Source organism: Biomphalaria glabrata, chromosome 5 (genome assembly GCF_947242115.1).
Source record: "Biomphalaria glabrata chromosome 5, xgBioGlab47.1, whole genome shotgun sequence".
In the NCBI taxonomy this organism is placed as follows: Eukaryota; Metazoa; Mollusca; class Gastropoda; family Planorbidae; genus Biomphalaria; species Biomphalaria glabrata.
In genome coordinates, this window is record NC_074715.1 from 34,529,907 (window position 1) to 34,542,823 (window position 12,917).

The 12,917-nt window shown below is 36.6% G+C and overlaps 1 protein-coding gene across 1 annotated transcript in view; it reads right to left on the reverse strand.

The window, feature by feature from the left end:
• The window catches only part of LOC106060899 (transient receptor potential cation channel subfamily A member 1-like), a 35,641-nt gene that overhangs the window by 6,671 nt on the left and 16,053 nt on the right, over window positions 1-12,917 (reverse strand). Inside the window, exons 15-19 of the mRNA XM_056029642.1 lie at window positions 10,413-10,514; window positions 10,164-10,234; window positions 9,458-9,557; window positions 7,642-7,803; window positions 3,855-4,024 (exon numbers count right to left, since the gene is read on the reverse strand). Coding sequence (XP_055885617.1) covers window positions 3,855-4,024; window positions 7,642-7,803; window positions 9,458-9,557; window positions 10,164-10,234; window positions 10,413-10,514 — 605 coding nt within the window. The remainder of the gene's footprint in view (window positions 1-3,854; window positions 4,025-7,641; window positions 7,804-9,457; window positions 9,558-10,163; window positions 10,235-10,412; window positions 10,515-12,917) is intronic.

Genomic DNA, 12,917 nt, shown 5'->3' on the forward strand with positions numbered 1-12,917 from the left:
TATAAATTAAAAATAGATTTAATTTTTTCGAACAGTAATTTTCCATTGACGGTGACCTTTCCGTATTTTATTTCCGTAGTACAATGATATAGAGAACTCTACAGACTTTTTATGAATAAATTATTGCATATTTCATCCTGAAAAATTCTTTTTTTAAAGTGAAAATTGAAAAAAGCATAACATATATTTAATTTCTTTACACATTTTTATTATAAAAATGTTATAAAACAAATTTCTATTTCTATATATATTTAAAATTCAATTTAAACTATCTTGAACTGGTCCATTTCAATATAATACCAGTCTTACATTGAATATCTTCTTTATATACTTTTGAAGAAATAATTCTGTCATTTAGATACAATATTAAAAAAAGAATAATATACAATCTTTATGCACAACATTTAGAAAACCCACTAGTATTCATTACTTAGAAATGCATTCATTAGAAATGTATGCAGTAATAACATATATAAAACCAAAAAATAGACAAAAAAAAAAATAAACTGTAAAATATTTATATTACAAATTAGAAAGAGTATTGATGTCAATTTTTTGTCTCTGTATGTCATTCAAACATTTTCGGTTAATGAGAATATGAATTGTGTAGACTTGCAAACAATTAGCTTTATCCAATTTACACCAATTTAAGATAGACTTATGTAAGATATGCATAGAACTGTTTTAAGAAATCATTCTTTTCTAGTAAAGCTTGTAAAGATGCTTGTAGCCTCACTAAACACTAGTACAAGAGTATCGTCATTTAATTTGCCTTACAAGCTTTAAAAGATACATCTGCGATTCCGATAGTTTTCATGAATTACAATACCCTTAGTTAGGCCTACTATTTGAAAATATTTTGCTATTGTAATTAATTTTCGAAAGCTTATCTTGGCTGATATATACCTATAGGTCAATTCATGGGCGTAGCCAGGATTTTTTTTCGGGGGGGGGGGGGGTTTTGGGGGGGGGTGAATTTTTTTCTCCCCTCCCCCCCGGCGAAAAAAAAATTATATCTATTTATGTGTGTGTGTGTGTGTGCGTACAAAATCTTTATTACATTCTGACCCTTCATTCTTTCGAAAGACGTTTATTGTGCCCTAGAATAGGTTCTTCCATGAGTTAGTGGAAAAATTGTAGATTCTCCGCCATTACTAGCAAAGGGGTCTGGGGGAGCGCTAGGAGCTCCACCAGCGCGGGGCGAAGCCCCGCCGCCAAGCACTATTTCTGGTATTGAAAGCCATCAAAATGCATATTCTGAGGTATCTACACTGCATTTTCCTGCTATTAAAAAAGTTTTATTTCAAAAACCTAATGTGATATTCTTACTGACTTAGACCCTCCTACGCCGTTCGGAGCATTTGACGTCAAGCTGTTTCCATAAAAATCTGTCACTGGTAATGTCTGAAGCCTCTTCCCACCTACTATGAGGACTCCATGAATGAGTGGCGTCAAGTTGTACTAGGATATCATTGCAACTCTTCTTATGCTTAATTCATTTTGTCGGAGAACATATCCCGCAAACCTCATGCGTCGTTCTCTCACAATCTTACTAAGGGGTCGACTCCCAGTTCGGCATAGGATTTCCTTGATTTAGACCCGATCTCTATAACTGACTCCTGAAATCTGTCTTAGCCATCTTTATTGAGCTACATTTAGTCTTTTTCGATTTCGGTAGATGACTATTCACTGCAGTTTATTAATGGAGCCCTGCCACTGGTAAAAATGTGTAACCTCTCTTGAATACGCTCTTGGAATTAAGTGACTGTAGTTTGCTTTAGATTTTATATCGAAAAGAGAAGTTTTAACGTCAAAATCTTCTGTTGGGGGTTTTCCACCTCAAAATGCTCTGTAGGGGGATCTTAAACTCAAAACCATCTGGAGGGGTTTTAAACTTAAAAAAAAAAGCCATCTGTAGAAGAAGGGTTTAAATTCAAAACCCCCGCTCAAATAATTTTAGTTTTTAATTTGCTTTTTTTTTATATTGAAGATGTATTTTTAGCACCAAACCCATCTGAATGGGGGTTTAAACTCAAAACCCCTTTCGGCAACGTTCATAGCATTTTGAGTGCGTAATTTGCTTTTTTTCTTACACTGAAGATGTATTTAAATTTATCCTCAAACCCCACTGGAGGGGAGTTTAAACTCAAAACCCCTTTGACTACACTCATAACATTTTTAGTGTATAATTTGCTTTGTTTTTATTATTAAAGAGATATTTTTTACCTTCAAACCCCGCTGAAGTGGGGTTTAAACTCAAAACGGAGTCAAAAAAATTTAGCCACGCTCATAACATTTTGATTGAGTAATTAGCTGCTTTTTTTTTTATTAAAGAGAGGGTTTATCTTAAATTTTAGACGGGGTTTTAAAATCAAAATCTTCCTTAACTGTGCTCTTGGAATTAGGGGATTTTCGTTTGCATTTTTTTTTGTTTTGTTTTATAGAAGAGGGGAGTTAACTGCAAAAACCCCTGGTAGGGGGTTTTAAACTCAAAACCCCTAGTAGGTTTTTTTTTAACTCGAACCCCTCTGGTAGGGGTTTTAAACTCGAACCCCCCCGGTAGGGTTTTTTAAACTCAAAACCCCCTGGTAGGGGGTTTTAAACTCAAAACCCCTTTGGTTGTGCTGGGGCAAGTGATGGTTTAGTATTAAAATCTCACCTAAAATAAACAAAATCAAAGCAAAAAATCAGTCACTAAATTCCGACTCCCCCCCCTTCGTGGGGGGGGGGGGGGATTTCATTTCGGGGGGGTGGGGGGTTTGAACCCCAAAAACCCCCCTTGGCTACGCCCATGGGTCAATTAAAACAATAATGTAGTTTCTAAATATTGAATTATATTATTTTTTTAAAAATAATTTTACATTTTTGAAGAACAAATTTACATCTTTGATAACAGTCTTAGGTCCAATACTGTTTTTAATTTACATAAATGATTTATCAAATTGCATTAGTTCGGGAACAAAAGTCAGATTATTTGCACATGATTGCATAATATATAGAACAAAAAAAAAAAACAATACAAAATACAGAAATTTTACAAAGATAATTTGATGAATTACAGAAATGAGAATCAAATCGGAGCATGTCTTTCCACCAAGCAAAATGTCTGTTATTAAGAGTAATAAAAAAACTAAAACAAATTAATTCCACATATCTTATTCATTGTAAACCAATAACACAGACTAAAAACGCAAAAATACCTAGGTGTTATAATAAATGAAAAACTGTCATTGAATCCCCATATTCATGAAACTATCAAAAATCAAACAAAGCATTAGTATTTATTAAAAGAATTTTCTATAAATCAAATAAGTACATAAAACTAAAATGTTATTTAACCTTGGTTAAATAATAAAATATGCATCATCTGTTTGGGACCCCTGAACTCAAGAAAACATTAAGAAACTGGAACAGACACAAAATAGAGCAGTGAGATTCATAACAAACAATTGTTTACATTTGACTAGAGTAACACCTTTAGTAAAATCACTAAATTTAGAAATCCTCCAGGATAGAAGACTCAAAAGTAAAGTAGCAATTTTACATAAAACACTGAACTATAATCTTCAAATACAAAAACAAAATTTAATAAAATACTCAGACACAAAGATAAAAGCACATTCCTCGTTCCATAAGCTAAGACAAATTTCTACAAATGCTCCTTCTTCCCATGTGCTATTAGAGCATGGTATGAGTTGCCAGAACTAGCCAGGAAAACCAGTGACTTGGCATAATTTAGGTCATTGGTTAATATGCGTGACTGAATGCATGACGCGTAGGACGTAATCATCTTTTTTGAAGTAACATATTATTTATTATATTATCTAACGTATTATATAAGATAAGATATTTACCTCTTCAAAATAACAAGGCAATTAAACCAGGCTAGAAACACTGCAAAAGCTCCAGCTTCCCATTGCCAATGAAATGACATGTCCAATAAAAAAGGCAGGACAAAAACTGAGCAGGTGATGTACAAAGTCCACTCCAAACCATTGCCTATGTCTGCGAAGTAGCGTAGTTTCTGAAACCAAGTCATGGCATAAGAAATTAATGATCAAGTTGACTTATTTTCTTTACTTCTTATTTCATAGCAACACAACAAATCTTAAGTTCATTAAATATCATTTCTCTTTTTTTGTTGAAAGTATTTCTTTTGAACATATTGCTAGTTAGAGCCAGAAAACTGCAAGATCAAAGTGTGAACTTTATACATGTCCAAAGATTGCACATCGGCCCTTTATAAATTCCAGGGATGTAATTGTATAACGACGGTTCTAAGCGTTTTTGAAACACTACTTAAAAACAAGCAAAATATAAAGTACTTTAAAATAAAGGCAAAGCTTAACTGATTGGAAGAACTCCACCTTGACAGCTAAAAGGGAAATATTTCAATAATTTAGAATATGTTTCCCTCTTTCGATGCCAAACAAAATAATTAATTACCAATAGGTTATTGACTCATGTTTTTTTGTTTAATGTAAAATAGATGTTTCAAGTAGTAACATCTAATAATGGGCATGGGAGAAATAAGGGGACAAAACCTCACATATTTCGCCATACCTCTTAATACAGGGATTATTTTCACTTGTTGGTATTAAAAAAATAATTACCAATAATTTATTGGACTAGTTGATAAATTCTTTTGATTGATTTATGTTTTGTTAGGTACAATAAATAATTGTGAAAAAAAAATCAACTTGATGTTGACAATGTCAGGTGGGTTTTGTCCTCGCGCTCATCTAGGGTATGATGTACTCCGCCGGGCTCTCCACCTGAACAGTGTTTATTAACTTAATGCCGGGGTTATAATTTAGCCTTGGCTCGTCTGCCTGGGCACCCCTAACAGTCTAGTAATCAATTTATGCAATAAATATCTAGGAACGAATAAACCAAATATCAACGTATACTAGTGAATAACAATATTGCATATAACAACAAAGGTTTAATGAGTTAATGATATATATGATATTGTGAGGCATACATTAGGAATAAATATCAATAGCAATTACAAATTACATTCAAAGGACTATAGCACACCATAATCTCAGTGCCATATTCAATCAGGCCTCACAACGCCAACCCAACGCCAACGGCCAATAGTCAACTACCAAGCCTACAACTCAGACTTGACTCCAGCAGAGTCCCAAGCCTGCGTCCCCAATACTGGGGAAGAACACCACACAGATAACTCAATCTCAAGGCAAACCAAGAGAACACAAAAAGACTCATCTCAAGGCACAACAAGAGAACAATGACACTAATATAGCGCATCCTTAGGAACAGAACTAATAAGACCTTATGGTGCTCAAACGAAAATACCCTACAAGATGCGCACGACAGACAATGTTGCCATTTTTTAAGATTATCTTCCAGAAAGTTGTTCATTGATTAAAAGACGTATAGATTTCTATTAAAGAAATGGCAAAATGTATTCCCTCCTCGGGTTCTTTTTCTATTGTCCTAGAACATATTTTGATTGAAAGTCTTGCTTCAACATAAACGGTTGGCTGATATCCAATCCTAGGTTTGCACCATAGACTATATATATAGCACATGATATAGATTTTATAGGAGTAAATGTAAATCAGATACAAGAAGTGAAACCCCTATTAAATGTTGCAACTAAAGCAGTTGGCATGGATATTATTGCTAGAAAAAATGAAGTCATTATAAAAATATTAATAATTTAATTATGAAGTGCAGTAAAGAAAAAAAAAGAGGCTCAAGGCACTATGTTAGCCTTTATACCAGCGGTTCTCAACCTTTTAAGCTCGGCGACACCTTTTTTACAATGCCCCACTCTGACGCGACCCCCCCCCCCCCCACACACACATACAGCAATAGAAGAGTAGACAATAACAATCCATATTTTCGATGGTCTTTAGCGACATCTGGCAAATCGTCAATCGACCCCCAAGGGGGTCGCGATCCACAGGTTGAGAACCCTTGCTTTATACATAAACACGACAGTTAAAATTGCAACTAATTTTTTAAAATGTCTTGATAAATTAGGACTTAATGTTGTTGTTCCACAACTTGACACAAAGTCCATTGAGCCAAAGACTCGTTGTTGAACATATGCAGAGAATAGTTCCTGCATATATAAATATATTCATACAATAAGGTCAATTTTGAAGGTTATCTTAAAGATAATTTTTTATTGATTATAAATATAGATAAGCCGATGTCATATTAAACAGCTTTCTTTTGCATGGGGAATTATTTGTTTTGCGTTTATTTATATATATATACATGTGTTATCAATTTTAAAAGTTCTTTTCGAAGATAAATCTACAATTTTGGTAATAAATGGTTTAGCAACTATTGCTTCAAAATAATAATCTTTTTATAAATTAAAAACATTTTTATGATTTAAAACAAAAGTAGAAAAAGAAAAGATAAAGTTAAATAATGATGAAACCTATAATTGACCGGACTTGATCTTTGCAATTCAAAATCTAGTCCTACGTATATAAATTAAAAGTAGATGAGATATTTTGCAGTTATCTTCCTTTGAATATAGGACCTTTCAGCTTTTTTCTTATGTTCGTAGTACAATGACATAGAAAACTCTATAGATGTTTAAAAAACAAACTTTTACATATTTTAGTTCTAAAAAATATTTTTTTATAGTAAATACTCGAAATAACAAAACTTAAGGAAAATATTTTGCTTTCTATATTACAAAAAAAAAAAATTTAATATTGGTTTTATTTTAATAATTTTTAAAAAACTTGTACATGTCAATAAAAAAACAATATTACTTTTAATATGATTTTTATATAAATTCAAAACAAGAAATACTTATTATAGGGATATAATTGAATATATATTTTATTCTCACATTTTTGCTTTTCATTACCGGTAGTAATGACCCATCGCCATAATACGAGGCTCTGCTTTGTCCTGCTTGTCGGCACAAAGGGAAAAAAAATCACAAATTAACAAACGTTTATAGATATTTGCTAACGTTCCTCAAGGTTGCCATTGCTGGAAGTGGTAATGAATTTAAGCAATCCACTACATATAAAATACTTCCTAATGGTATGCGTCTCAAAAAGATTCTGACAAACAGTCCAACGTTTGACCTTCACGTGTGGCTCAGATATTGAGTCCGCCAAAATTATTTTCACTAACAGTAGAATGGACACGAAGGCGAGCGACTGGCGCCTACATCAACAAGCTTCGGACAGGATGGGCTCGTTAGCAAATGCGGGCCACTCACCTACGAGATGAAAAACAGTGCTGCCCTGATGCTACACCCAATCATGGGAAAATCTTCGGGAGTCATCCGAATAATTGTGGAAAGATTCAACTTGACCCGAGAATGGGTGTGCTCAAAATTGTTACCAGACAAACAGTTACTTGATACAAAATCTTTAATAACTGTCTTTCGTTAAAAATGTGATAATGTTGAAAGTTAACAAATTAGTTTTAAAACATGATCCATTAACATGTCCTGACCATCTGTCAGTCAGGGACACAATACTCTATTTTGATTTTCAGCTACTTATTTACTTGGGGTTAAAGTTCATTCTCACCTACCCTTTTGTAGGCCATAAGTTCTTAATTTATTATATATCTATGATTATTGAAATTTTAAAATTCAACTGTTAATTAACTATTCCAATAATTTACCATTATACATATGTGCACCACTTCCTTGATGATATTTAAACAACTGTAGAACATCATAAACCAAAGACAGACTGTGTACATGGGATCAAACGAGTAGCCTCCTTCAATGGCACCATTCAGATGTTGAATTGTTGAGTTTTCCATACTCTTCATTTCAATATGCTTAAAATAGAAATGTTAAATAAATTTTAAAATATTCCATTTCTAAGAATATGGAGAAAACTGAAAAAGTTAAAAACCCTACAACCCGGTTATCGTTTTTTCAAGCTAAGGAACAATTGTGAGTTTAGCTTTAAACAATTCTATGGCCTTCAGTTACAAAACGATTTGAATCATCTCATAGAAATGAGATCAATGTTCAGTCATTAGCTATGGTCGAAACAATGTCGCCCACTTTGAGGTTTCCCCCTCTCCAGGCAGCTGGTGTGTACAAAGGAACGGTAAGTTCCGATACAGATTGGTAAAATCGACCTAGCAGGCTCTATCAGGGTGTCTATTGTAAGCTGCCTTAGAGTCGCCCGCTCCCAGTAGTTTAACGATGACATATTCATTTCTCTCCCCCCCCCCCCCCATAGGCTACTGTGTATATGCATCGGGTGGCTGTGTGAAAACCAAACCCGTGTTTCAGTGTACAAAAAAAAAACGCGGCTGTATTTTTTCATTAGAAAGTTGGATCTGCGAAAGTCAATGGACCACTGACCACTGTACACTATGTTCTTATACCAAAGACTAAAGGCAGTATTTTCTTTTTCTATTCAGTTGTTTAGCACGATAGCTACCGGAGGCCAATGAGCAAACGATAGCTGCTGCGACTGGAGACATCTTGGCAATAAAGTTCAGCAGCTCGAGGTTTTTGTGCATTAAAATGTAATTTTTTTAAATGTTTCAAATGTTCCTTCGGAGTTGAAGATAATCTAATTCCTAGTCCGAACCTCTTGCAGGACGACGGGGAATAGCAGCGGGCAGGATATGAACCCGGGACCATTGAGACGACCGAACAACCGCACGACCAAGCAGCCATCCATACTTATAATTATGTGTTTGCGTGATTGGATTAAACTCTGAGAAGTTCACCTTCATCTAGATTCGAACCCAGGACTCCAGGTTCAAAAGCCATGCGCTTAACCACTCAGCCACCGCGCCCAATGATAGCGATATGGATAACTAAATGCTAGAACAAATTAGAAAAAAAAAATGCATTCGCTCGCAGTTTAGCAAGATTTCTAGTGATGGTTCAGTACCTTGACAAAAACAACATCAACAAAACAAAACTAAAAAATAAAAATAAAACAGCGCATTTCATGGGAGACAATAAACACTTTATGCACAGTCAGTTTTTTTTTTGCTTTGGCGTGACGTGGTACGATATATATATATATTGTCTACCCTTGCGTCTTAGGGCCCCATATATGACAGTCGCCCAGGGCCCCGCGAACTGCTAAGGCCGCCCCTGCCTGCTCCTGATTTTTTCTCAGGGTTGACCCCCGAGGCCTTTCGCTTGTTTGGGTATAGCTGCAAGGATGCAGATGTTTGAATTCGGAGTTTTCCTTCTCCTAGGTGGGTAGCCAGCCCAGGCTAACGAACCCCCTCCTACCCGAAGCTTACTGATTACTCTTCTTGACCTGTCCTTCTTCTGTCAGGGATTTAAGCTCTGGCTGAGCCAATACCATACACGACAACCAGGAGCTGGTCAGGTTGTCAGAGGCTAATTAAGATGTAAAGTAAAATGTAAAAAATGTATTTCCTTTTAGAAAGTTAGCTTTTGAACGTTAGAAAAAAAATATTTCCTCCGATGTCAAGCTGAAATAGTGCTTACCATCAAGGAGTTGTGATTGACTACAAAACTTGTAAGTGAAGCCAGGAAAAGTATGTATACAATCAAGTAAGCTGAGTAGACCCAAACTCCATAGTGTTTCCTGGAGGAAAAATATAGAAGGAATGGAGTTTCCCTAGTATTCATCTTTACCAGTTTTCATGGAAGCTAAACTTGAAGCACTTTAAAATTTATAAATCAATTTTTACTTTATTTTCAAATTATAGAGTAAACTAAAAATTCATATTTTATTTGTCATTGAAAAAAAACACACATATTGGCGACATTAAGGATTGAACCGTGGTCAGTGTTCAATCCTTATATAACGATTGATCTCGATCGAACCCACGATATTCACGTTATTAGCGCATCGCTCTATCGACTTCGCTACAGACCCATGTGCGAATCTTTCGATAGAAGTAAATGATTGAAGTATTGATTGAAGTTTTCTAACTTTTTTATTGAAGAAAGTGTAAGATAACAGGAATTTAAAAACTTCACTGTCATTAGGCTAGGTTTTAAATTAGGCACGAAACAAAAATCAGAATCAACGTTTAATTGAATTAAGCACATATTGATTTTGTCCCAATGAAAACGTAACTAAAAAGCTTGCTGTCTATGTAAGAACAAGAAACGAAGTCTTTTTTTTATTAAAGATGGATGAGGGGAAGGGTTACTGGTCTGTCAAATGAAATAATTTTGTCCTCACCATTTCACTTTTAAAAATGTCACACATACTGGATGAGATAGACAGTCAACTCTGTTGTTTTTTACCATGGCCTAAGCATAGAATACAAAACAGAACTTACAAAATAATCGATCCAACAAGGTATGTAGTTACACACAAATTTAATGCCCACATTTAAAATATCAGAAACTTATTTCAAATTGATCTGTGAGTTTATTTTAATTAAAAACAAGAAAAATAACAAATGAGCCCAATGGTACATATACTGACATAAAGAGACATGAGTGGATAGATGTCCAGATTGTTTGAATTGTTTCTGGCATGCTCTAAACATTGGTTGGATATATCCAAGTACTTGAAGTTGTACGTTATCTGAAACAAAAGAATATTTACACTCTTTTAAAACAATAATATAGTGATTATAGACTAGTAATATTAGTTACAACTCCGCCATATGCCGGTCCCAAGCCCGGGTGAGAAAGGAGGAGGGTTTGGCGTGGGGCTAGCGACCCCACCCTGTAAAACCACTATTGCTACAGAAACGGCAAACTCGACACATAATGAAAACTATAACACCAGATGGGAAGAGGCTTCAGACATTGCCAGTGACAGATCATTATGGAGAAAGCTTGCCGCCCAATGCGCCGAACGGCGCGGGAGGACCAAAGTCTAAGTAAGTCTAAGTAATATTAGTTACTTGATCAAGCCAACTATATTCTAATTGAAATTATACAAAAAAAAACAAAAAACAACATACATTTTTTTTTCAGGTAAAAGAAATAATTGGGCAAAATTTCAGCTTGATTCGAGATTGGGTGTCGTGTACAAACTTCTTACCAGACAGAGTGAGTTGATATAAGCTTTGTAAAAAGACTATTAGGAATTCTACGTATAGAGCCTTCTTTTAACTATACATGCAAATAATTCTTCTCTATCATTAATTTTTAGTACAATTAGTCTTCCAAAGGACTTCGCTGTCCTTGCGAATGCCAGTATGGACAGTATAGAGGGATTTCTTATAGTCCGCAAAATTGCTTTCACTGACAAAGAATAGGGCACTTGGCCGCAGGCAGCTTAGGAACAAGACAGTTGGAGATCCCTCACAAGGGCTGTGGAATACAAAGGAACAAGACGGAGATCCCTCACAAGGGCTGTGGAATACAAAGGAACAAGACGGAGATCCCTCACAAGGGCTGTGGAATACAAAGGAACAAGACGGAGATCCCTCACAAGGGCTGTGGAATACAAAGGAACAAGACGGAGATCCCTCACAAGGGCTGTGGAATACAAAGGAACAAGACGGAGATCCCTCACAAGGGCTGTGGAATACAAAGGAACAAGACGGAGATCCCTCACAAGGGCTGTGGAATACAAAGGAACAAGACGGAGATCCCTCACAAGGGCTGTGGAATACAAAGGAACAAGACGGAGATCCCTCACAAGGGCTGTGGAATACAAAGGAACAAGACGGAGATCCCTCACAAGGGCTGTGGAATACAAAGGAACAAGACGGAGATCCCTCACAAGGGCTGTGGAATACAAAGGAACAAGACGGAGATCCCTCACAAGGGCTGTGGAATACAAAGGAACAAGACGGAGATCCCTCACAAGGGCTGTGGAATACAAAGGAACAAGACGGAGATCCCTCACAAGGGCTGTGGAATACAAAGGAACAAGACGGAGATCCCTCACAAGGGCTGTGGAATACAAAGGAACAAGACGGAGATCCCTCACAAGGGCTGTGGAATACAAAGGAACAAGACGGAGATCCCTCACAAGGGCTGTGGAATACAAAGGAACAAGACGGAGATCCCTCACAAGGGCTGTGGAATACAAAGGAACAAGACGGAGATCCCTCACAAGGGCTGTGGAATACAAAGGAACAAGACGGAGATCCCTCACAAGGGCTGTGGAATACAAAGGAACAAGACGGAGATCCCTCACAAGGGCTGTGGAATACAAAGGAACAAGACGGAGATCCCTCACAAGGGCTGTGGAATACAAAGGAACAAGACGGAGATCCCTCACAAGGGCTGTGGAATACAAAGGAACAAGACGGAGATCCCTCACAAGGGCTGTGGAATACAAAGGAACAAGACGGAGATCCCTCACAAGGGCTGTGGAATACAAAGGAACAAGACGGAGATCCCTCACAAGGGCTGTGGAATACAAAGGAACAAGACGGAGATCCCTCACAAGGGCTGTGGAATACAAAGGAACAAGACGGATATCCCTCTGTGGAATACAAAGGAACAAGACGGATATCCCTCTGTGGAATACAAAGGAACAAGACGGAGATCCCTCACAAGGGCTGTGGAATACAAAGGAACAAGACGGAGATCCCTCACAAGGGCTGTGGAATACAAAGGAACAAGACGGAGATCCCTCACAAGGGCTGTGGAATACAAAGGAACAAGACGGAGATCCCTCACAAGGGCTGTGGAATACAAAGGAACAAGACGGATATCCCTCTGTGGAATACAAAGGAACAAGACGGATATCCCTCTGTGGAATACAAAGGAACAAGACGGAGATCCCTCACAAGGGCTGTGGAATACAAAGGAACAAGACGGAGATCCCTCACAAGGGCTGTGGAATACAAAGGAACAAGACGGAGATCCCTCACAAGGGCTGTGGAATACAAAGGAACAAGACGGAGATCCCTCACAAGGGCTGTGGAATACAAAGGAACAAGACGGATATCCCTCTGTGGAATACAAAGGAACAAGACGGATATCCCTCTGTGGAATACAAAGGAACAAGACGGAGATCCCT